Source organism: Crotalus tigris, unplaced genomic scaffold (assembly GCF_016545835.1).
Source record: "Crotalus tigris isolate CLP2741 ecotype Arizona unplaced genomic scaffold, ASM1654583v1 scf7180000020550.821452, whole genome shotgun sequence".
In the NCBI taxonomy this organism is placed as follows: Eukaryota; Metazoa; Chordata; class Lepidosauria; order Squamata; family Viperidae; genus Crotalus; species Crotalus tigris.
This window is the reverse complement of record NW_024098074.1, coordinates 504774-530624: the sequence shown is the minus strand read 5'-3', so window position 1 is coordinate 530624 and position 25851 is coordinate 504774. Positions and strand designations below refer to the sequence as shown.

Sequence of the window (25851 nt, the reverse complement as noted above, 5' to 3'; positions counted from 1 at the left end):
TAAGAGAGCTTGTGTGAGCCAACTAGGCCTGTAGGAGCGCTCTCTTGTATGCAGTCCTATTTCACATACACAATAGGGCTGTGCAGTTATTGAGGAATTATAAGCAGTCTTTAGGGACAAAATCTCTCTGTTTTCCATTTGTAATTTTGCTGAAAAACAAAGCAAAACAGGTGCAGAGAAAAGCTGCTTGTCTAACCCTGGCTGATAAGTGTTAGTTAACGATTGCACAGCTAACTCTTTCTGTCTGAATTTGGTGGGAGCAGAGTATTATTCTTAAACTGATATCTGTTTGACAAAAACAAACATGTGAACTGTTGTGTTGTTTTAAGGCACACTTGGTTTGTGGTATGTACAATGATCTTTCTGATCTGTTTGTAGTTAGTTTTGACTAGAGACATTTCTTGTTTTACATTCAGGAAGGGAACATCTATGGGACTAAGCTAAAAAACTTATGGATCTATAATGGACTATTGCTTGGGATAGTTTTGAGGGGGACTTTTTGGTAGTTCAAGGCAATTTTTCTGGTGTACAGAATGCATTTCTCTTTACCCTTTTTCAGAAGAAATGCCATGAGTTTGGTTGATTTTAAATGAAAGGAAAAAAAGCAAAAGGGTAAAAAGCAAAAATCTCACTTGTAGAGGAGGCAGGGAAATCTGATTATGGATTCCCTAGGACTTTTTCCTTGAATTAGAATTAATCCTATGTCACATTTTTAGCCAGATAAATTTTATTTCCTCATATTTAGACAAGCTATGGGTTGGATTTAGACTTCTTTCAAGAATCAAGAAAGAGACAACTTGGCCTAATTCTTTTTCATACTGGTATACCAATGCCACTTTTAAATTTAAAGAGGATCCTTTAGGTTTTTTTGGTATATGTTGGACAGCAAATTGTTGAAGACAAGTTTCTCTTAGGATTAGTAAATGGGACAAACTGTTAAACGCCACTAACCTTACTAGATTCAGTCTCCTCCCTCCACCCCCATCCCCCTTTATTTCACTATAATGCCCTTGCCTGACAAGTAGAAGAAAGTGGTCCCAGAGTATTAGCTCATGTAGAGATACAGTGATCTGACACCTTTGAAGACAAGATATAATGTTTCAGAAGCAGATACCATTAGATAATAATTTTGGACTATAGATGCAGGAAAATTCATATTGTGAATTTTGTGCTAGTAAAGGCTGATTGTAAGATGTATGGCAAGGCAAAACATTATAAAGATAGTTTATAGCGCCTCCTTTCCAAATGGGTATACTTCTCACAAAAGCTTTTAATCTATTGTTTGTGACAAACTAGTTTTTTAATGAGCTAAGTTTGGACATTGTTGGTAGAAAATATTCGTAAAACATGAACTGCTTGCTAAAAATAGGTAAAGATTAAGAGATTGGGTTTTATTTTGTATTACATTTTAAAATTAAACTACATGACTTCATATATTAAATTGTTCCAATTTTAAGTACAATTTCACACATTTAGAAGAGGTAGCTTTTGAATTATATTGCCTAGTGATAATACTGTTTGAATGGAGTATATAATTATAAGGAATGCAAGAAGATAAATCCAAGGTAAAATTTATAGCTGCTTACATTTTTAAAGTAACATTTTGTTGCTGGTTACCTGCTTCAATTTCAGAAATCTGATCATAAGAGTGCTTATTTAGTAAGGGATACATTTTTATTTTACTTAGGAATTGTATCACTTTGGTCTAGTTGGCTTAGTCAAGCTAATTGCAAAGCATATTTTAAAGTTTATTTAAAAACTTAGCTTATTAAGAATTGTTAGAACAAAATCTGTGGCTAAAGTAATATATTTAGTTTGATAGGTCAGAAGTTGCATATGTAAGCTTTATCTTTTAATTTTTTAAATGCATGTTATAAATAAATGCTACTAAAGGTGGTTTTTAATCTTATTGAGTATGCATTGTTAAACACATTAAGCTCTATTTTTATACAAATGTTATTTATCATTGAACATTAGTTCTAAATTGTGCAGTTCATATTAAAAGTATTTCAGCTGAACAGCAATGTTACTATGGTCTTATATAAATAGCATAGTTCTAACTATAAAAAATCAAATGAAAGAGCATGTTTTGCTTTTTAAACAGATGATTTCTGTGTAGCTAAGATCTTAACTGGTGTTTGAATTGTCACAAATGAATTAATCTGTTCTGGGCAGCAGTGCCCAGCTCTATTAGCAAACTTTAGAAAAGTTAAAAGGATAGTGCTGTGTTAGATCTATTAATTTCTTTTAAAATGTATAAGTATTTTATTGATCATATTATAGAAAAACATAAATCTTAGCATATTACTTAAATCATTGATAAGAACCAGTTATCAATTCCCAGTTATGTTACTGGAGTTTTAGAATGTGAGGACAACTGTTTTTAGTATTAAAGCTCCAAAATCATAGAAATCTGCAGAATGAAATAGATGGAAGTATAAATTGTTAATAGAGGTCTGTCTTATTTCAAATCTAAATTGCTTTACTTAAATTTTTTATCCCAGTGATATGACATGCTGAGCAATATTGTGAGTTATCTGGGTTGATATGTTGTGGAATTCAGCCTCTATAATTTGTAGATCATGTTATAGTGATTTTATGTTATGTAGTAGTTTTGCCCCTTAAAGTTAATCATGCTGAAAGTGTTCTAATTTTTAGAGGATTTAGATACCCATTTTTCTCCTCCCTGTCTTCTAAATTTTTTATGACCACCCCCTCCAGGACATGTTTTTTAAAAATAAAAGCAGCAGCAGTGTGCGTGTGTATTCTGTGTTTTTTCCTGAAGCTCAAGGTGACATACATAGCACTTTCCATAATTCTACAGAGTATGTCACCATTGTAGAAGCTGAAATTCAGAAGGGATTGTATAATATACTAATAAAAAAGTCTTCTTTTTTTGAAACATTGGAAAAATTACACATGCACTGAAGTACTTTTGTCTTGAATTGTTAGATAAACAATTGCATGGTTTTAATACAACATCTACATTAAATATTGATAGTTTTCTTCAGTAGACAGGAAATATGTATTCTTTTTTAAGACTGGGTACTTTAAAGTGGTGAAATGAAATTAATGTAAAATAAAATTTTTAGGTACTTTTACCAAAGTTGTTAAGTACACGAAAGACAAAAAATACAGCATGAAAGTTGGTGAGCAGCATCAATAATCCTGTGAACAGTTTACACAATTTTGAAAGTGTAGGTTATACTGTTTTATAGATGCTAAATATTTCCAAAATAGTTCTTCAGATTTATTTCGTATTTCTCCTGGGTAAATATGGAACAATCAAAAATTCACACTTCAGGGGGCTAAATGTTCCAATCTGAGAATGGAAAACCATTTTGCTGATTATTTTAAATATCTAAAGGTCCTTTTTTCCTCTCTTGGTGGGCATATTTATAACTTTGAGAAAACCAATAAAATTCTAACAAAATGACTGCCATAATGGTGCTGACAAATTAGTAAAGGCTAAAAGAAAATAAAACTATTTCCCATACATAATTATATGAAGAATATAAACTAACAAGGCCCAAGTAATTTGTGCATCTGAGTCTGAAGAGAGCTAAAAGTGTGAAAGCTAAAAATCAGAGTACATAAAGCCTAGTGGAAAATCCATTTTACAGAAAGTACATTGTTGATAATCTGAGAAACAACACCCAGGCAAAATATGTACTACCAAAATATGTACTACTAAAACCAAACATGACTTTTATCTCTAGTGGCTCAACAGAGACAAAACCCAAGGCTAAGTGTATACTGCACAGATGTAATCTCCTCCCCTTCATCATTTTTAACCTTTAAAGATGTTTCCTAGTATTTCCCAGTGTATCTTGTTTTCCATGTACATTTTAAAGCAAAAAGGCTTGTTCGTATTCACAAACCTTTTTAATATTCTAAAATAGTTTCAGGCTCCGTGTGGGATCTGGTGGCATGGTTGAAAGTAAACAGCTTTAGAGATTTGAGCTAAACTTTGATATATTCCAATTACTACCTAGTTATTTTAATTTCAAGAAAAAAGAAATGGTTCAGGAACTCTATTAGAACCTAGAGGGAAGTACAAAGATGCAGTGTTGCCCATAGACACCAGATTAGGTCTGTATGTTTGTGAATTGGAGACTTGTTACTTTTTATATAGTATTCACTGCTGTTAAATTCTTTACAGATATATAAGTTACACTGTAATAAAAAGAAATTGTGATATGGAGAATAATTTACTTATTCTAATCCTATTGATTTATGCTATAATTCATTTTTCTTTTGTAGTATTATAGATTAGTTTTAAGCATGGTTTTGAGATACCAAGATTCCAAATATGTATATAATTCAAGAATAGTTTTTTGTCTGTCAGTGGAAGTACAGTATTAATTTAACTGTAACTTCCTGTACCCTTAAAATTTGAGGTTTCAAGAGACCATTTTCATCATATTTTGACAGTGCATGTAAGGAAGATGTAATTGTTATCTTTGGATCTGTGAGTAGATTTGGCTTTACAGAGATTTAGTCTCAATTTTTGCTTAACTTAGAACTTTTCGAATACCCAGCAATTTTTGTTTATAAGTTAAAAGGTAAATATAGAGTCAGTACAATCATACATGTCCACATTATTTAGAGCCTGTTTCTTGTAAAATGGCAGTATTTAAAATCATGCATGTACCATTATTTTTCTTGAAATGTTAAACCTTGAAAATTAGCATTCTATAATTATTCTTGCCTACTATAACAGCGATTGATAAATGAAATCCAAACCATTAGCTTACATTTGTAATTTGGGACTTCTTGTTTATGCTTCCTGAGGAAGAAAAAAGTTTTCAGAGTGCATCTCAGAACTTGTATATTAGCTGCCAAGTTTTGGGAACTGAGATGGACAACAGGTAGTAGATAGAAACTATATGTTAAGGCAAGATAATTGAATTGGCTAGAAAGGAAAACTAAATCTTTTGCTCTGGAGTTTGTGTGATAGAAGAATATACTGGATCAGATTCAGGCAAGAATCATTGTGTTCTCCTTATTGTGAACAAAATATGAACAAATTGCATATCCATAGCATTTCTTAGGACAGCTAGCTGTTTTCAGATTCAAAATTCCTTTGCAAGAAATTCAATAGAACCTGAAACTCAGATGTATGTAGGGAAAATATGTTCCTAGTAGAACAGTCAGATACCCTAAGTAGGTGAAATGCCAAATCGATGGGACCCATCAAGAAAAAAATATTAGGAATAGCAAATTAAGATGAGGTAAAAAGATAGTTGAAAATACAACTAAGGGCAAAACTGTGTAGTTCACTGAAATTCTATTACATAATGAGATGTTGTTTCAACACAAAAACAATCTCAGTTGGATTACATGTGGAGCTATAATCTGCAATTTATATCGCCACTTCCTCTGGAGGATGTGGCTAGATTGTTTAAAAAGCCCTTGTCTGATTTTATTATTAAACTTCCCTGAAGCTTAGTAGAAGATTAAAAAAATCTTCTAAAAATTAAAAGTACTATTGTCTTAGTGGAAGATTAAAAAATCCTTTCATATGCTTGGAAGTGCCGTCAATATGGCAGAAACTGTCTTGAAAAAATGATATGAGCCTTCTCTGGCATAGTATTTTGCTTTACTATGGAATGTCCAATTGCTATAACTTCAGGGCTAACTAGCTCAATAACTCACAAATCATGTTAGCTGTGAGAGATTGGGGAAAGTTGGGAAAGGAATTGGCCAAAAATAGAGAGGGGGTCAGTTGACCACTTATTTCGTAAACTATATAGCCAGGTAGAAAGAAGTCTGGGAATAAGCATTTCAAAGAGGTTCTACCATAATGAATGCAAGTGCGAAATTCCTTTTTCAGTTTCTAAAATTTTGTTTACCCTATATTGGCACTGTAGTTCTTCCTGTTTTGATTGTAACAACTGTGGGATTTACACTAACTGACATTTATTTGATTATATGAACCCAGGTATCACGGTTTGTAAACTTGTATATTCAATCAATTGTGGTTTATTTAAGTAATCTAGTCCTTTTTTTCTTTTGGGGGTATGTGTTAAAATTTCAGATGTACTCTGTATATTGAAATATTTTGATTATCTTTGAATCATCATTGGACACCCTCTAATTTTACTTTCTGTGAGTCTGGTAGGATAGAGGGCCCCAACCTTTTGAGCACCAGGGACTGGTTCTGTGGAGAGAGTTTTTTCTGTGGACCAGAGGGGGCGTGGTTTCATGTACTTCCTGCATCCAGCGGATGGGGCTTTGCTTGTTTGTGCGGACCAGTTTCTGGCATGCCACAGCACAGTGCTGGTTCATGGACTGGGGGTTGGGGTCCCTTGTGGTAGGACCACAACCTACTTTTCCTCAATGTCTAACAGAACAGTAAAATTGTCTGGATTTTGGAAAAATATTATCCCGTAGGCTAATGGGAGAGGTAGGGTGTAATGAAGCTCCATAATCGCTTAGGCCTAGAAGTTACCATTGTACTTCAACTATGAGAGTTGAGCAGAATGCCTGGAAAGAGCAGCAAGTGTTTCTCCCTTCTCCTGTGTACAACAGAAGTTTGGTCAGTACAGTCATAGTGTGCTGTGGTCATGGATGATTGCATTATTTAAAAAAACACAAAACTTTAGAACAGCTGTGTCCAGCCTTTTGGCTTGCCTGAGTGAGTGAAGAGGAATTGTATGAGGCATATAAAATACATAATAGAGTTAATGTACGTAAATAACAAATGTATATGTGTGTTTGTGTGTGTGTGTATATATGTGTGTGTGTGTGGGTTTGTGTGTGTGTGTACAGACACACATACACACACACACACACTGTACACACCAGGAATGGAGACTAGAGCCAGGTAACTTTAGCTTCTCTGCTAGCCAGATGGGGATAGATGAGACAGTGTGAAAAAGTATGTAGAGTTAACTCACAGATTTCTGCCAGCTTGGCACTGACTTTTTTCTTCTGGCCTCTCATGTTAAATGGTTATGTTCAGGAAGAAAGAAATAGTATAGAAAAAAAAAATTGTCTAATGAAAACGTATGGTACCGTATATGCCGCCGTATTAGGCGACCCGGCGTATAAGACGACCCCCGTCTTTATAGCTGGGCCACATTCCTAGAACGTCGTCTTATACGCCGGAAACTACCAGTATTTCCGGCGTATAAGACGACCCCCGTCTTTGCCGCCGATTTCAGCGCTCGCGGAAGTCTTATACGCCGGCATTTACGGTATATTCTAAGAAGAATATGGTTCAACAGAAAATGCCAGTGCTCAATTAATTAATGTTAAATTACATACGAATATTGAAAATAGTTTTCAGCATCTTGACCTGAAGAAATTATAGGTAGACTTGTTTCTTATTACAGTTACAGGTAATCCTTGATTTACGACCACAGTTGAGCCCAAAATTTCTGTTGTTAAGCGAGACAGTTAAGTGATCCATTTTATGACCTTTCTTGCCACAGTCATTAAGTGAATCACTGCTGTTAAATTAGTAATGCGGTTGTTAAATGAATATGGCTTTCCTATTGATTGCTTGTCAGAAGGTGGCAAAAGGTGATCACATAACCCCAGGATACTGCAACTGTCATATAAATATGAATCCATTTCTGAGCATCTGAAATTTGATAATGTGACCATGGAGATGTTGCTATGGTTGTAAGCAGGAAAAACGGTCATAAGTCACTTTTCTCAATGCCGTCGTAACTTTGAACAGTCACTAAATGAACTGTTGTAAATTGAGGACTAACTGTATTGGAATTCAGCCTTATTACGGTGATAATTTATTAATAAGCAAATAGTATAGATTAATTGATAGTATAGATAAATTGAATTATTTTATTCCTATAATATACAGAAATGTTTTGAAAGCAGTTTATTTTGTAGTTTACATTATAGGAAGAAAACTTGATGTTTCACATTCTTGAAAAATGTAACGCTGTGACAAATGGCTAGAATCCTGCAGTATTCCTGACATCTAAACTAGCAAAAGGAATAATTGAAAGATGGTTTGGGGTATGAAGCCATAATAGCAAAGATTGGACTTTTGTGTATTGCAGAGTAAAAATTACCTTTCAATAAAGAGCCGATGGGGTTGTGTGTATGTGTGTGAGTGTGTGCATGTATGCTTTTTAATCCTCTTTCCCATGGCAGTATTTTGGAGGAATTGTATTTCTTTCCCATACTTTTATATAACCCTATCAATAGGGGCTATTCTTATCTCTTCCCATTTGTCAATCTGACTTAAAAAAGTGAACAAGTGAAGCTTCTTTTAGCCCTCTGATTGATATGTGCGAAAGACCTGAGATGAGTTGAGAATGGTTGTTTCTGTTGTTACTTTTCCATTGAGATTTGGTACAAAAAGTACCATTGCTGCAGATGGTTCTGCCCTTAGAGAGGCGGCTCACAATCTCTGCTGTCCTACAATTGTTTTTTAGATTCTGGCAATCAGAGTTTTATTTTATTTTGTTTCTTCAAGCACTTGACAAAGGTAGATAAATGGATGTTGTGGTATAACTGCTTAGATACTCAGATGTGCACCAATGATACTTAAAATCTATGGTCAATTATTATTTTTCACCCTATGCTTGATTTTAGTTAGCAGCATTAACCAGTAAGCTGTACCCTGTATCAGAGCTCGCTCTTTCGATGCTGGAATAATGCCAGGAAATTCAGTTGTTGTTGTTAATTGCGAAGTCGTGTCCGACCCATCGCGATCCCATGGACAACGTTCCTCCAGGTCTTCCTGTCCTCTACCATCTTCTGGAGTCCATTTAAGTTCACACCTACTGCTTCAGTGACTCCATCCAGCCATCTCATTCTTCGTCGTCCCCTTCTTCTGTTGCTCTCAATCTTTCCCAGCATTAGGCCCTTCTCCAGTGAGTCCTTCCTTCTCATTAGGTGGCCAAAGTATTTGAGTTTCAACTTCAGGATCTGGCCTTCTAAAGAGCAGTCGGGATTGATCTCTTCTAGGACTGACTGGTTTGTCAGGAAATTCAGTAGAGAGGTACAAAACTTGGCTCTGGTTGGAAAGTCAGTCAGTATTCTGGCCTGTGGGAAGTGGAGCCTTTTCAGAGTAGTGCATTCCATGCAAAGCCATCAGTGTGCTAGTAGTGTTTGTTGGGCCCAAGTATTTCTATCCAGCATATTTTTCGGTATATATCAGCTACTGCTGTCTGCATCGTGCTCCTACTTACAGTCCTATCAGCTTTCTTTATCTTTACTTTTGTCTTTGGAAAAAGTGAATTTGCTACTTGGTTGGGATCACTCCAGGTTCTGCTTAAGGTTTCTGAGACGATTTGCAATTTTAAGCATCATGGGGATTCCAGTGTTTTTGAACATTGTTGTTAGACCAAATTTCTCCCATGGGGGTCAGTTGGCATATTTCAGTATTGGTTATCCTAGTGTCTTTTAGACATGAAAGAGGCAATATTTTACAATAAAGATGTAGATTGCTTTAAACCTTGAGTCAGTGAGAAAAAATCCTGCAAGGAGGGGAATTTGGAAAAAAACAAAACAATGTGGCAACAGAAAGTATGTGGAGTATTTTAAAGATACAGATGCATCTTCAGATATCTTCCACACTCCTGTGCTTTGAGGCTTTGTTCCGTTTGGGAACAGAAGCCTATGAACAAAGAAAGAATGGGTTCTTCCTTCCCTTGTGAATAATCAGTAATATTGCCCTTGCATTGAGAGGTTTTACCAAAAAGTTTGACAACATGTATGGAATGTTAAAATTCTTATATAAAAAGTCTTCATGTTATATCACTTTGATTATGTACTATATAAACATGTTATATATTTATGTATCACTTAATAGAAACTACTATTTTCCAAAACTTGATTTTTGTGGGAAAAATATAGAAAATACCAAAGAAAATAGGTCCCCTCTTCTCCAGTGTTTTGATAGCAGACAAATCTTGATTTTCCATTTTTCTTGTAGTTGAATCTGTTGGCTTTCCAGTTCTTGTGCTTTTTACCCCAACAGTTGGAATAACTCTTTTTCCATGCTCTGTGTAGAGGAATTTAAATTTGCAGCTGCCAGGCCTGCTCGCCTTTTTACCATCTCTTCTTCATCCGATAGTGCTAATCCCAATTGTCATGGGTCATATGATCAAGATTTTTTTTATTTTTTAAAAAATGTACAAATTCTTTGCATTAATTTATTGAGCGCAACTTTATAAAAAGAAGCTTTTTTACATGCTGAATATCATGTGACTTATACCCACATGAATTTATGGTAATGTTTGCATGGGCTTGAATAGAAACTGAGCCAAAATGTTGCAAAAGCATACCGTCCAATTCTTAACTAAAAGTTTCTCGATGTTTAAAGAAGTAGTTATCTTGAATGAACTTTACTGAAGCTTATTTTCCTCTTATTATTTGTTCAGATTTGGTTTGATCAAATTGGGTCATTTGTTATACAATTCAATGATAAATGTAAGGAAAAATACTTGTATTACAAAAGAAATTTTAAAAAAATGTAAAAATCTGTTAGGTATTCCCTTTTGCTTCAGTTTTGCGATGTGAGAAAGCTTAACACCGCCAAATTCTTGGGAGAGAAAAGCCCTTAAAGAAAAGGCATTACACTTCTGAAGCAGAGAGTCTCTGATTATAATGTAAACTGACTTCATTAGATATCTGATGCACTTGGATAATTACATTTCCATGTGACAATTAAAATAATAATGAATATTTTTTTATCTGGAGAGAAGTATTGCATTTTCTTGGATTCAAAATACATTAACCTTAGAACTAAAATGCTGTTGGGAGAAGAGACATGCATATGTGCACACATTTTTTAATTTTTATTTTTTAGATAATTATTCACTCGGAAGCCATTTGTTAAAAGAATATCACACCAAATATTGCTCAATTTATATAACTGGTATGATGCTAAAAGGGAATGAGAGAAAAAAAATACTTTTACAGAACCAAATTCAGAGCTAAATTTTCTGAATACAGTTAAAATATAATTAAAATCTTCTCTTGATTTCTAAAACTTGCATTTAGGGGAACATTTTGCACTTGGGGTTTTGTACCAAGAACTAGTTTTAAAATAAGAAGGGGGCATTGGATTTAAACCACTCATGAAAGCATTGACATCCACAAGAAAGAAAGACATTCCAGTATTAATGATACAAAGTTTTGTTATTATATTGCAACATAACATACATACATATATATGAGGATGGTACATGTATTGTGACATCACAATGCACATTTCTTTTTACTTTAACTCCTTGACTTGCTGCAATGCCTTGAATAAGTGGACATCATCTATCATAATAATTCATAGAATTTTAGTCTGGATGTAAAGTCTAAAGTAGTTACACTTTCACTTATGTAGGAAATTGCACAATTGAAATAGATCCATTGAAATAAATTCCTTTTGGAGAGGAGCACTTTTATAATATCTGCCCTTTTCATTGCTACTGAGTCGTTTATATATTTTTTACTACCCCAAGTTAGTAATTCCCTTAGTGCACTGATGGCGAACCTTTTAGAGACCGAGTGCCCAAACTGCAACCCAAACCCACTTATTTATTGCTGGGTGCCAGGTAGGTGTGGCCCACTGGGTGGGTGTGGCCAAGGCAGGCGTGGTCACCTCGATGTTGCTCATGGGGAGGGATGCCTGTGGGGGCCAGGCAGGGTTGGGGGAGATCCAGGGGGTCTTTGGCAGGTGGGGCGGTGGGCAGGAGGCTTGTCCTGCGGGGTGAGGCAAGGCAAGGCGGGGGTGCCATTGTCACAGGGCAAGGCGAGGCAGGGGCTGGGACAGCTGCAAGCGCATGGGGCCTGACAGTGTCCTTCAGCAGCCACAGCCTGCCGGCCCCTCGACTGGCGCATTCTGGGGCAGCCCACCACCAGCAGTTCAGAGAAGCTGCCTCTGAGCTGGACGGACAGCCGACAGCTGAGATGATGCAGTGGGTCGTGCCCGGGAAAAGGAGAGCATGTGAGGCCAGGAGAGATGGGACGGAGGGGGGGGAGGGAAACCATACATCCAGCCACGTGGGACCTCGGCGAATTAGCAGGCGGTTGGTTGAAGAGGATGGTTGCCATCTCTAGGGCATGGTGTGCGTGCCCACAGAGAGGGCTCTGAGTGCCGCCTCTGGCACAAGTGCCATAGGTTCGCCACCACTGCCTTAGTGTAATCATCTACCTCTCTTTCTTCTTAACTGAAATTTAGGAAGATACGTTTCTACAGAAGAGGTAGATATGCCAACAGATATTGTCTAATTCTATCTAAAATGCATACAACTAATATATATCTTTAATTAATAATATTTTAGAACTTAAATGAAAATGACTCTAAATCCTGGTTCCTTTGTAATTATGTTTTTATTCAATGGGCACATTCATAATATATAAAATTTTTATAAATGTTATGCACCCAGAAACCAGGATTCACAGACCTTGTTCAGCCATAAAGACTCCCTTAAAAAATCTCGCCTGTCTGAAATTTAATACAGTTTATCTGTAGAGAAGAAAGTTTAGCCAACTGATATAACTTCATTCTGCTAAAAATCCCCCACAATTTTATAGATACTTTACTTTTTCAGAGAAAAGTTTTTTTTTTTTAAAAAATAGATCAGTGTTGTTTTCCCATTCTAGTTTACAGAAGGCAAAAATCTAATCTCAAATGAGCTCCTGAGTCAAAGGAAGTAACCTTCAATTTAGTTAGAGTAAAATTCTGCTTATTCACATCGGGTCTGATTTTTTACCTGTATGTCTTCACGTAAGAGAAATTTCACTTATTATAGTAACTGTTAGAATATTATACTATGTGAGAAGTCTTATATGAATGTATTCACCTTTCTAGCTTACATGTAAATAAGTATTCCTTGTGCACATTGTTAAAAGGATGTAAACTGAATCTTGAACAGTGAGTTTAATTTTCAAGAAAACAATTTCTAAAATATTACAGAGAAAAGCAAGCACCCTTTTATTATGTAGGACTGTCATTAGTATAGTGTAATTACTTGGATAGTGTAGTAGAAACTAAGAACTTCATAGTTAAAATTCATGAGTTTCCATGAATACATTAGATTATTTATTAGTAATTCTTTATGTCTTAACTCCAGTCGTTGTTGTGTAATAAAGAATTGGGACTGCTAATGTATCTGCACCATTTTATAAAGATTATGCACATTCTTTTAATGATACAAATATTCCAGTTAATGTTATTCTGTATTATATATTATTTTTGTAATGGTTAAAATGAAAACAATGTTATGATTTATGGACTGTTAATGGTTTTTAGCAAATTATTTATTTATTGTATATGTATCCCGACTTTATTATTTTTACAAATAATTCAAGGCAGTGAACATATTCAACATACCTCCCTCTTCCTATTTTAACAACAACAACAACCTTGTGAGGTGGGTTGGACTGAGAGAGGGTGATTTAAATTTAGAGTATAGTTTGTTTCAAGATACGATGTTTTAAATTGTTGTTGTTGTTGTGTAGGGTGTAAAAAAACGTCCTATGTGCCAAATGCACCTCTCAATTTCAAAATATTTTTTCACTTTCAAAAGTGAGAGTAAAACCTTATACCAATAATTTTTGGTTTATTAACAGGTAAAATACTATAGACACTTGGCACCTGATCATCTCCTGCAAATATGCCATCGACTTGGACCTCTTCTAGAGCAAGAAATTCCTCAAAGTGTCCCAGGAGTTCAAACACTATTAGGAGCTGGAAGACAGTCTTTGCTCCGCACAAATAAAAGTATGAGTATGCCCCCCAAAAGAAAAAAAATGGCTTGATCATCTTTTTCATTGTATGTTTATATGCTTATATTTGTTTTTTATATTTAAATAGGTTGCAAACATGTTGTGTGGAAGGGGTCTGCTCTTGCTGCATTGCATTGTGGGAGGCCTCCAGAGTCACCAATAAATTATGGCAGTCCTCCAAGTATAGGTAAGAATATTATTGCATAATTGTAGTAGCTAATATTGGCAATGTAACACTATAATTGTGGCAACAGTTTTTGGCATGTACCTTCTCCTGTGTAGGTTTCTTTAAAAAATGTGTATATTAAATCTGATTTTAGATTTTAAGAAACAGTCTTAAGCAACTGGAACTGACAAGGATATTTCTGAATGTATTTGGAAGCCTATCTGAAATAATTAGACAGCATACAATAACTCTCATTCTCCCTCCCTCTCTCTTCCCCTCCCCCCCTCTGTCTCATAGGGAGTTGAAATCCGGAATGTGGCTTCTTCAAATTTCTTAATAACATAAATATGTCATTGGAGCTATTCTATCTTAATCAATTTTTAGGCTGAACAAAACTGTTTAAGATTTTTTAGAAACAGAATAACAGAGTTGGAAGGGACTTTGGAGGACTTCTGGTCCAAACCCCTGCTTAAGCAGAAAACTCTATAACATTTCAGACAAATGGTTGTCTAATCTCTTCTTTAAAAGTTCCAGAATTGGAGCACCCACAATGTCTGGAGGAAAATTGTTAATTGTTCCAATTGTCAGGAAATTTCTCCTTAGTTCTAGGTTGCCTCTCTCCTTGATTAGTGTCCATCCTTTGCTTCTTGTCCTGCCTTCAGGTGCTTTCGAGAATTGGTTGGCCCCCTCTTCTTTGTGGCAGCCCCTGAGAATTGGAATACTGCTATCATGTCACCCCTCATCCTTCTCTTCATTAAACTAGACATATTCAATTCCAGCAATTGTTCTTCATATGTTTTAGCCTCCAGTCCCCTAATCATCTTTGTTGCTCTTCTCTGCACTCTTTCTAGAGTCTTAACATCTTTTTTATATCACGGCGACCAAAACTGGATGCAGTATTCCAAGTGTGGCCTTACCAGGCTTTATAAAGTAGTACTAACACTTCACATGATCTTGATTCTATTCCTCTGTTAATGTAGCGTACAATGCGTTGGCTTTTTATAACACATAGCAACAGCTTACATTGTATGCCAGTATGGAATGTGTACAGAATACATTATGGTTATGAAATCAAATATGTTAATTGTGATGCTACTGTTTGGAAAAGTGGAAATGTAAAAGATCATTTGCAAATGGGATATGTCAAAGACATGTTGCTTATTTCTACTGAAGAAACAAAATAATAAATGGCCGTGGCCGCAACCATTTTAGAGAATAACTTTCATGAAATTATCAGAATAGATTGTCTTCAAATAGCTATTCCTTGCTTAAAACCATGAAATGCTTGATTTTTCAGGTTTTGGTAGTTTTTATTTGGTAAATAAAAAAGGTTTGATTTTGCTCTTTATCCTGATAAGGATAGGATAGGATTATGATGCTTTGCTGCTGACACAGAATCCAGAATAAATTGAGTGACATTAAAGCTTATATAATAAATAAAATATTTTGATTTGCTATTAATTATGCACTATTGTTGATATAAATATCATCGATCATGTAGAAGAAATTGTAATAATATATCACTATGAAGTAACTTGGGATTTATGATTTAAAATATAATATGAACTAGCAGATGGCAGTATTTGATATTTGTTTCTAATTTTGCATTAGTAATTAAAAAAGCAGGAGGAAATAGCTTCATTTGTTTTATCCCAGGATTATGTTAAATATATTCAAAGAAGCAAAATTGCACAAGGTATCAGAAAAATTAGATTATGATCTCAGTACAGAACTTAGATGTAATATAAAACATTGCTTTTTGGTGCTTTAATCAGGGATGCTTAAGGTAGGGCTGAATAGCTCACATGTGCTTGTTTATTAAACAAGGAGTTTTGGTTGTACATGGCATGCAAGTATATAAATAAAAAACATTTTTATCTCCATTGATCAAAGTCTTTAAAACAATCAGTTATAGTAATTAGAATGGCATCATAAGTAGTAGTAGTAGTAGTAGTGGTAATAATCACTAAATCCTTAACAAATCAAAGTGCCATATAGGTAGCCCTTAAGTTATGATTCTAATTGGGCTGCTAATAACTGAGGATCTTTCACTCTAAGAGAAATATATTGGTCAGATGTGTGTGATTTTTTTCAAAGTGCAATAACTTTTCTGTTTGTTTCCATTATTGTTGAGACCTGTGAAGTGGTACTGTGTTTTCCCCAAAATGAGCCCTAGATTTGGGGCGAGGCGCACATCTAAAAATCAAGCTGGAGGGTGGTGGAGCTACCCCACGCACACTGCACCTGCATACCTTACTGATAGGACCGCAGCAAGCAGGCCTCCTAGCGGCAAGAGGCTGTATGGTGCTTTGAGCCATTGCTGCCGGTTGCGGCAGGACTCTGTGCAGTGCTTTCGGCCTTTGCCGCTCCTCACGGCAGGATGCCATGCAGCGCTTCGGGCCATTGCCGCTCAACACGGCAGGACTCTTTGCAGCGCTTCAGGCCATTGCTCCTCACCACATGGTGCTTTGAGCTATTGCCGCTACTCACGGCAGAATGCCGTGTGGTGCTTCAGGCTATTTGCAGGAGGCCACAAGGTGCTTCAGGCTGTTGCCAGTGGTCACAGCAGGCCGCTGTGTGACATCCTGTGACTGGCGGTGACGGCCCAAAACACCATGCGGCCTCCTGCAAATGGCCCAAAGTGCCATGCAGCCTCCTGCCACAACTGGCGGCACCAGCATGAAACACTATGCAGCTTCCTGCCACAACCGTTGGCGCTGGCGCAGTGTGCCATATGGCATCCAGCTACAAGTGGCGACAAGCAGCCGCTGAAGAAGTCAGACAGAGGCACGACAGGTGTCGGGGTGTAGGAAGCCTGGCTGCAGCATTCATTTGGTAGGACATCCCTGAAAATAAGAACTAGTTTCTCTTTTTGAGACAAAAAATATAGCACTGGGTCTTATTTTGGGGAAAACACAGTATGTACCTATGTTTTTGTTATATTCTGACATAATACAACAGTGGTTCTCAACCTTTTTAATGCTGCGACCCCCAACTGGTCGTATGTTGAGGACTACTCAACCGGTCGTAAGTCGAGGACTACTCAACTGGTGCAGCACCGTTTGCAGAATGGGACTTTTAGCGGCCTCAGCAGGGCAGAGACAACCTGGGCAATTCCTATTGGCTTTTGAAAGCCAATAGAATTAGACTCTATTCAAGAGAGTCAAAAGCCAATAAAATAAAAGGGAGTAGCACAGCGAAGGAAAAGGGGGGAAAAATGGCGCACTGCGTTGTTTGGCGACCCCCGTGAAATGGTCGTTCGACTCCAAATGGGGTCCCGACCCACAGGTTGAGAACCACTGTAATACAAATATATATTTAATTACATGAGTTATGTATATGAATAACTGCTGAAATCTTTCTTGATATTGCTTAACAGATATATCTTTCTGAACATATATCTAAATATATCAATTTTTTTATAGCTGAAACTCTCTTTTCAAGAAAGCTTAATGGAAAATACAGACTGGAACATCTTATTCCAACTGCTGTGTATCAGCATATGAAAATGCATAAGCGAATCCTGGGACATTTGTCTTCGGTATATTGTGTAACATTTGATAGGACTGGCAGACGGATATTCACAGTAAGTGCAGATTCATGAAACTATTTAAAAACATAGTTTTGCAGTGGAAAAGGAGTAAAGAGTGATGAGTACAAATTAACAAATAAAATGAAAGAAAAATAGATGTGTTTGAGAAACCAACAGAAAGATGGAGAATATAATTGATGTGAATTAGTAGAATTGAAACAAATGAAAGGAAGGTTAGACTTAAGAACAAAAGAGTTGAAATAGACATAAGAGAATATGGATTGGTATCACCTAGTTACAGCTCTCTATGAAAATAGGAAGTCATAAGTTGATGGAAAGTACATGTATTGCAAATAATGACAATGGAAGAACTGGGATTAGTTTTGGTAAAAACTGTGCAACTTTCTGAATGAATATGATCCAGGAGAAAGAATTATGATTAATAGATATGAATGGATGTCATGGAATAAGGTGAAAGAGTACAGGAAAAAGTGATTGGGCTGTCCAGAGATTCAATAATTAACATAGAGGATGATGTTAGGTTTGTTTATGAAAAAGAATAATAATAAGAAAGGTTGATTTGATCTTTCATAATGAAAGATTGAAGAAAGGTTCTGAATTTTGAACAGATCATAATTTGGCAGTTTGAAACATGCATCTTGGGGGCGGGGGCGGGGGTAAGTATGGGAGGGAAAAAAAGACCCCAGAGTGAAAGAAGAATGACTACAGGAAAAGAAAGTTTGAATCCTTTGTCCAACAGCATTAAAAGATATATAAATCTCCTAACAGAATGTGTGAAAAGTGGATATAAAAGAAAGGAGGATGTGGAAGTTACTTTAAAAGAATTATTTTGAACGCCATACATATGTGTGGAAGTATAAAAAAGAATGCTTAGTAAAAAAAAAGTTGTGGATGAGGAAAAAGAAGAGAATGCTATAAAAAAAGATAAAGGGTATTTTTTTAAAGAAAAAAAATGTATTAGCAACTAATCTATTCAAAGAAAGCCAGGAACAGGTAAGGTTAAAATAAGCAGAAAGAAAATTTGATGAAAAAAAATAAATTGTTCCAGGAGCTAAAAAAGGAGCCTCTCTCATGTTATTGTGGTCTTCTGACCTAGCTAATGTAATAGTTTGGCTGCCAAATTACCAGCTCTCTTGTAGGAAATGCTTGTGAGTTTCCCAAGGCGTGCCACAGAGGGCAAGCTGACTTTGCACCAGAAAGAAAGATGAATGGCTCTTCCTGCAGGGTCAACCAAGCCCCTCTCCTTCCCTGGAGCTGCCTCGCAAATGGGCGCAACAACTGGGAAGATTCAGAGCCAGCAGGAATCTGCCTGCCTGCATGGAGCATCAACTTGTCTCTCCACCAAAGTGGTTCCTATTTATCTACTTGCATAGAACATACTTTCAAATTGTTAGGTGGACAGAAGCTGAGGCAAATGATGGGAGCTCACCCCGCCACACAATGCTAGGACTCTAACCACTGGAGTAGAGACCATCTGCAGGGTCATTAAGTCACTGAGCAACTGTGCCTCCTTAATAAAAGGGATAAAATTTGGGATGAAAATAAAGTGAGGAAATGTTAGAAGTGGTAGTTTAGGGAGTTTAATGGGAATTACAGTGTATTTGTTGACATCTGAGAAAAAAAAATATGAAAAGAAAAATGATTTAAAATGCCAGATATAGGCAGGGTAATAAAGGCTGCCAGATATAGGCAAGATAATAAAAATGTTAAAATATAATATGTTTTGCTTATGAAGTTGTATGAAGATAATACAGGATTGTGCAGGTAATTAGATAAAAGTATATGTATGATATTCTGTTGGTTATTTAATTAAGTGATGGACAGTTGTATAAGAAATACTTTTGGTGACATTAGAAGTAACATTGGTTAGGAATATCAGCATATGTCCACATTTCTATGCAGGTAAAGCTGTGTTCTTGGCTATGAACTTGAATGATTTACAATGAATTTTAATTAGATTATACAATACAGCAAACTATATGGATTTGGTAATTAATGTATCAAAGACAAAGGTAATTATGTGTGAGGAAAAATTAGAGTGAATATGTGACAAAAAGATAGAGCAGGTAAAAGAATCTGTCTGCCTCTGGGCAATGTTTATTAAAGATAGGATAGAAGCTAGTTTGGCAGGACAAGCCATATCCAAATCATTAATTGATTTTAACAATACTGATTTTAATTGTGGTGCTCCATTTTTTATATAATTATAAACCTTGGATGCTTATAGAAGGAAGAAAGGATAAAAATGTTATAATTAAAATAAATAACGAATTGCTGTTAATTCATACTGAATTGGGACAAACTGTGATCACTTTCTCTGAAAGGGTTTCTGTTAATAGCAGACATGAGAAACTTGTTATTTGCTTTCTGGGGGAAAAAAAAATCCAGAGCAGTTTTGATTTGCTCTGCAAGTGAGATAGGAGGATTAGAAATACAGAAATTACAATATTTTTATTGACAATTTGAACTTACAAACAATATGTTCTGAAACTCAATGCATCCCATAAGCCTCTTTTATTTTCCTTAACAAAGACTACTACTTCCTTTCTCTTACTTGTCTGGAGAGAGGCATAATAAACTTGAATCATTTGCTTTGGATGGTTGAAGTAAATGATGGGGTTTATAGTAGCAGCTGAAGAGGCTTCCTGCCAGCATTTTCCTCTACAGAAATGAGAGGAATGTTTGAAATGATTTTATTTTAATTTTTACCCAGTATCATTAAGATAGGCAAGCAACACTTTCAATAAAGAATGAATATAACACTGAAAGGAACTGCTATTGGGCATAGTAGTGCTTTCCAGTGAAAGTTAGAATAAAAATGTACAGTCTGAAAAGACATTTGTTATTCTTTGCTGAGTTGCTTTCTACTTATCTGTTAAGAATGTATAAATAATAGTGATGGGAAAGCTTTGCCTTAACTTAATAACAGGGAAAATTATTTCCAGTCCTTCTTGGACAGAGCTTCTGACAATTGCAATGCAGTATTTGGAATTAATGTTGTTGCTTTTCCTTAGTTTTTAGCATATATGTAATAGCTTTAATGAGGCCGGTCAGCTTTATATAAATAAGTTTTTCTTTTACTTCCATGTAACTAGATTTAAGAAAATCATAACACTTCAAGGCATTTAAAATACTTAGGTTCAAAGAACTATAAGCAAAGCACTATTGATAGTAGCAGACCTTTATCTGTGTGTTCTTTTGAACGCTCTCAAAAGCAAGAGAAAGGAGTCTAGTATATTGTGGAGTTTAAAATTATACCATATACATTTCAAGTAATTTTTCTTTTCTTACCTAAAGGATTCCTTGGATCCGAGGGAGGATCTCATAGCCTAGCTAACCTTATAAATAAATTTTGATGATTAATCTGTTTATAGGGTTCTGATGATTGTCTTGTGAAAATCTGGGCAACAGATGATGGACGGTTGCTTGCTACTTTAAGAGGGCATGCAGCGGAAATATCAGACATGGCTGTTAATTATGAGAATACCATGATTGCTTCAGGGAGCTGTGACAAGATGATCAGAGTGTGGTGTCTTCGAACATGTGCTCCTTTGGCTGTTCTACAAGGACACAGTGCATCTATAACATCTCTACAGGTAAAATAGATGACTAAGCTTTAAAATTTTGGAAGCAAAAGGACCAATAAGGAAGTAAAACAGTTTATGCTTTTTCATGTATAGTACTGTAATTAACTATGTATTTTAATAAGGCAAGCATGTCTTTGATATAGAAAGATAAATGCATTGTGGGGTCCTAGGTGTTCTCTGAGCTTGCTTGTTTTCTTGCCGACGTTTCATTACCCTAACTAGGTAACATCATCCGTGCTGTTTGCTATCAGTTTATATTCTGGTGTCTTGCCTGTCTGTGTGGGTGGAGGCGGTCTTACAGATTCTTTGGTTCAGCTGTTTACTGATGTATCTTTGGCAGTTTCTTGATTGGGGTATTGCTTATTTGATTGTTGGTCTGAAGTTGACCTTGGAGTTAAATGCATTGTCTAGGCCAGTGGTTCTCAACCTGTGGGTCGGGACCCCATTTGGGGTCGAACGACCATTTCACGGAGGTCGCCAAACAACGCAGTCCGCCATTTTTCCTCCCTTTCCTTAGCTGTGCTACTCCCTTTTATTCTATTGGCTTTTGAAAGCCAATAGAATAGACTCTCTTGAATAGAGTCTAATTCTATTGGCTTTCAAAAGCCAATAGGAATTGTCCAGGCTGTCTCTGCCCTGCTGAGCCTGCCAAAAGTCCCATTCTGCAAACGGTGCTGCACCAGTTGAGTAGTCCCCGACTTACGACCGGTTGAGTAGTCCTCGACGTACGACCGGTTGGGGGTCATGGCATTAAAAAGGTTGAGAACCACTGGTCTAGGCAAATTTATAATTGAATTACTTGTTTTCATTATTGGGAAAAAATAATATAAGGCAAAGTGTATGTATGATCATACATAAAAGAATACATGGAAGAGAGAACTATTGCAGCATTTTCTGACAGAGCATTGCATTTGGTTCTAACTACTTTTCTATAGAAGTGGTAGTAATGACATTTTAGTATATTCCAAATCAGTTGATTACTCATTTCCTTGCTTACTATAAATCAAAGAATTACCTAACAGGTTTTTTTTTTTTTTTTTTTTTGCAGTTTTCTCCCTTGTGCAGTGGCTCAAAGCGATACTTGTCTTCAACCGGTGCAGATGGCACAATATGTTTTTGGTTGTGGGATGCTGGCACACTTAAAATCAAGTTAGTTTATATCTTCTATTTCTGTAAGATTATATACAGTATTTTGCAAAACTGTTCAGAAACTGCAAATGTTTTGTTTGCGTTTGTCTATGAGTACAAAATATTTTATCGAAAACAGTAAATTTGCTTTTTTTGGTGGAAAAATGGGGGAAATTTCTGAATTACAAGATTAGGATTTATAAATGCAGTAGGCCATGCACTGATATTAGTAGTTGATATTGTATCAACTATTGTGTCATATTGGCTACTTCTGTGTCTTGTAAAATACACAGTGCAGCTTAATTATTAGTAGGCTGTGGAGCACTTCAGGTATAGCACTTTGAAGGATGTAGAGTATGAATGTAGCACCAATCACCAGCACCTTAAATCAGCTGCCTTTGCACTCCCACATGATCAAATAGATCTGTTGCAGATTGAATCTTAAGCATTTTATAGCCTATTCTTTTTCCTGAAAACTCTTTAATGCTCAGCCAATCATTCAATATAGCTAGGTGGCAACACCTAGCTATCCTTGTTTGCTCTTGAAAAGGAAAGCAGAGTTGGATCTGATTAATATTTTTATAGATGATTGTCAAGAAAAAAGCATAGTCTGTTGACTAGAAAGGAAATCATATATTCTAGAAAAAAAGTATTGTAATTACTTCCATTTTGTTGCCAAGAAATATATGTGGATGTGTGCATGAAATAATCTTAATTCAAACGAGACTAAGTGGAGAGCCATTAATTTTATAGCTTGAACTCTTTTCAGTTTCTTGAAAATGGTGTATTTGTGCAGTTTAAAAGGAATGTCAGCTGCATGACCATAAGATTTAGTATATGCTTATACTTTAGAAATAACTTGATTGTAAAACAATGCACTTACAGTATACATTCCTGCTCAGGATATATACTAATTATGAAATAAACTTAAGTTGAACGTAATTTAAAATTAAATCAGTATACTTTAGTTTTCCTATAATAGAGCACTGAAAGGGTGGGGTTGGACATATGTCAACAGGTATTCAGAGATATATAATAGATGAACATCAGAATATAAAAAGGCTGCAATCCAATAATGCACACCCTTTGTGGATGTGCAGTGTATATAGTTCAATATTTTTATTATATCTTGCAGAAGTCATGAAGTTTAGTTTGACTCAACAGGAATAAATCAAAATGTTAATAATGTAGATGATGTAGAACAGAAATTTCCTCCACTCATAAAATGTCTTTAAATCCAAAGTATTTTATACACTGGCTTATAGTGTGTGTGTGTGTGTGTGTGTGTGTGTGTGTGTATGTGTGTGAGAGAGAGAGAGAGAGAGAGAGAGAGAGATTATTCACTTTCTCTGAGAAATTTGCTCATATTTAGTTTAATCTTTTAATAATTACTGTTTAATTCAGTTATCATTTTACATTGTCTTAATATATTTATTATATATTTTCAAATCTTTGCAGGACAGAATGTAGAACAGAAATTTCCTCCACTTATAAAATGTCTTTAAATCCAAATTATTTTATATACTGGCTTTTGATGTGTGTATGTGCATGTTATCATTCACTTTCTCTGAGAAATGTGCTCATATTTAGTTTAATCTTTTAATAATTACTGTTTAATTCAGTTACCATTTTACATTGCCTTAATATATTTAATTATATATTTTCAAATCTTTGCAGTCCAAGGCCAACAAAGTTTACAGAACGGCCAAGACCTGGAGTCCAAATGATCTGCTCTTCATTTAGTGCTGGTAAATTGCATAATTCTCCTTCCCCAAATTAATTGTATTACTGGAATATAATGAAAAATATTTACAATTAAAAAATGCCCACTATGATCCTATTCACGTTAACCACAAATGGCAATATTCTTAACTGATGCATAGGCGCTTTACCTGCATGTTTGATACATTTCTATCCTGCTTTTCTTTGGAGAGCTCAAAGTGACATACATAAATTCCTTCCACAGTTTTTCCACAACAATCCTATTTGGTAGGAGAAATGACCACCCATTGAGTTTTCACTTTGCCTTCAGCAGCACGCTGGTTCTCAAAGATACTGGTGCCTATGAAAGTTTAGAAAGAATTATGTAATAGTGTCAGAGTCCATCTTGCTATCTTAAATTCTAACACAACTGAAACCTTTTGTGTAATAAATATAATTTTTAGTCATGTTCCGTTTCTTCATGGGAGAAGCATCCTGGAATAAAGTTAGGGAAATAGATGTATGATTGTGGTTAAAAGTCAGTGTGGTATACTGCTTATTTGCAGTTGAGTGGAACTAATGTTAAAAGAACACATGGTATAAAATTATAGTACTATAGTAAATCTCCTTAGCAAATTGATAGTGATATTTCTTTCATGTTTGCTTTTCTTTAGGTGGAATGTTTCTGGCCACTGGAAGTACAGATCATATCATTAGGGTTTATTTCTTTGGATCAGGTCAGCCAGAGAAGATATCAGAGTTGGAGTTTCATACTGTAAATACCTTCTCTAAATTGTTCAGCTATTCGTTTGAAGTAAATTAATAACCTATAGTTATGTTGTTAATTTTTTCTTGTTCACATAGGACAAAGTGGACAGCATTCAGTTTTCTAATACTAGTAATCGGTAAGTAAATTACTTATATATTATACATATTTCTCCCATTGTGTTTAGGAAAATTGTACTGTTACATAGTTGTTAAAATTCAACGTGCTAGTTTAATTATCAAGTTTAATTTTTTATCTAATTAGACATACGTTGAGCTTTTTTTTTATTTTGCATTCTGTAACATAGTTTATATTATATAGAATTTATTTCCCATTAAATGTACATGATGTTGCCCTTTAATTAATATTTGATAGCTTCAGTGTCTGATTTTGGTTGAATTACTTAAGTAGCCTAAGATTTGTTTATGAGAAAGATACTTATAAGATATACATTTCACAATATACTTTGTTTCTGAAAGGTCTTGTAAGAAAGTTTTCATTAATTCCATTGATGCTTGCTTTATATTCTTGCATGGATATGTGGGATTATGTCAGGCTTGACAAGTTGCTTTGTTTTGAAAAAAAACTTCAATAAAAACGCACTGTTAAAGCAGAAATCTGTTTTGAAGTAATACATCAAATAAGGTAGCTACAAAATGATATAAAGATTTGAGATTTTCAGTACACCAGGAGTTGCAGTAGGCACATAATACATTGTAACATCATTTCTTGATGTAAACGATGCCAAGGGGATTTGAATGATTTGATGAGTTTTATCACATTGTTAAACCCTTGATCTTCATTCAGTTTTTCAGATTACAACTTCTTTTTGGTGGCCTGTTAAAAATCCCAATTTTACTATTTCTTGTGCTAATGGAATATTACACAGTTAGGAATTTAATTTAGCTCTCACTCTGAATATGGATTGAAGGCTGTTCATCCTAGTTGGTCCATGTTATTGGATGAAGCCTTAAATATTTGACATGATTGGGCAAGGTGTATGTCTTATGGCAAGGAGGAAATGGATACTGGAGTAGCATCATCAAGCTTGCTGGAAAGTTTACTGTTTGTTTTTTAAAGATTAGGGGTAACAATGCTACTTTCTCTGTTCTACCTTTTTTGTCTTTGGATTACCTATCTTTGTGAGACATTTTCATGATGCCTTTCTGCTAGAACAGGGGTAGGCAACCTTGGCTCTTTTATGACTCGTGGACTTCAACTCCCAGAATTCCTGAGTCGG

The 25851-nt window shown here is 35.5% G+C and overlaps 1 protein-coding gene across 1 annotated transcript in view; it reads left to right on the top strand.

Moving 5' to 3' along the window:
• LOC120318920 (pleckstrin homology domain interacting protein) overlaps positions 1-25851 on the top strand; it is a 92557-nt gene that overhangs the window by 1234 nt on the left and 65472 nt on the right. Inside the window, exons 5-12 of the mRNA XM_039367082.1 lie at positions 13555-13705; positions 13799-13897; positions 17302-17462; positions 20804-21025; positions 22065-22165; positions 23822-23892; positions 24520-24620; positions 24710-24750. Of these exons, the coding sequence (XP_039223016.1) occupies positions 13555-13705; positions 13799-13897; positions 17302-17462; positions 20804-21025; positions 22065-22165; positions 23822-23892; positions 24520-24620; positions 24710-24750 (947 nt within the window). The remainder of the gene's footprint in view (positions 1-13554; positions 13706-13798; positions 13898-17301; positions 17463-20803; positions 21026-22064; positions 22166-23821; positions 23893-24519; positions 24621-24709; positions 24751-25851) is intronic.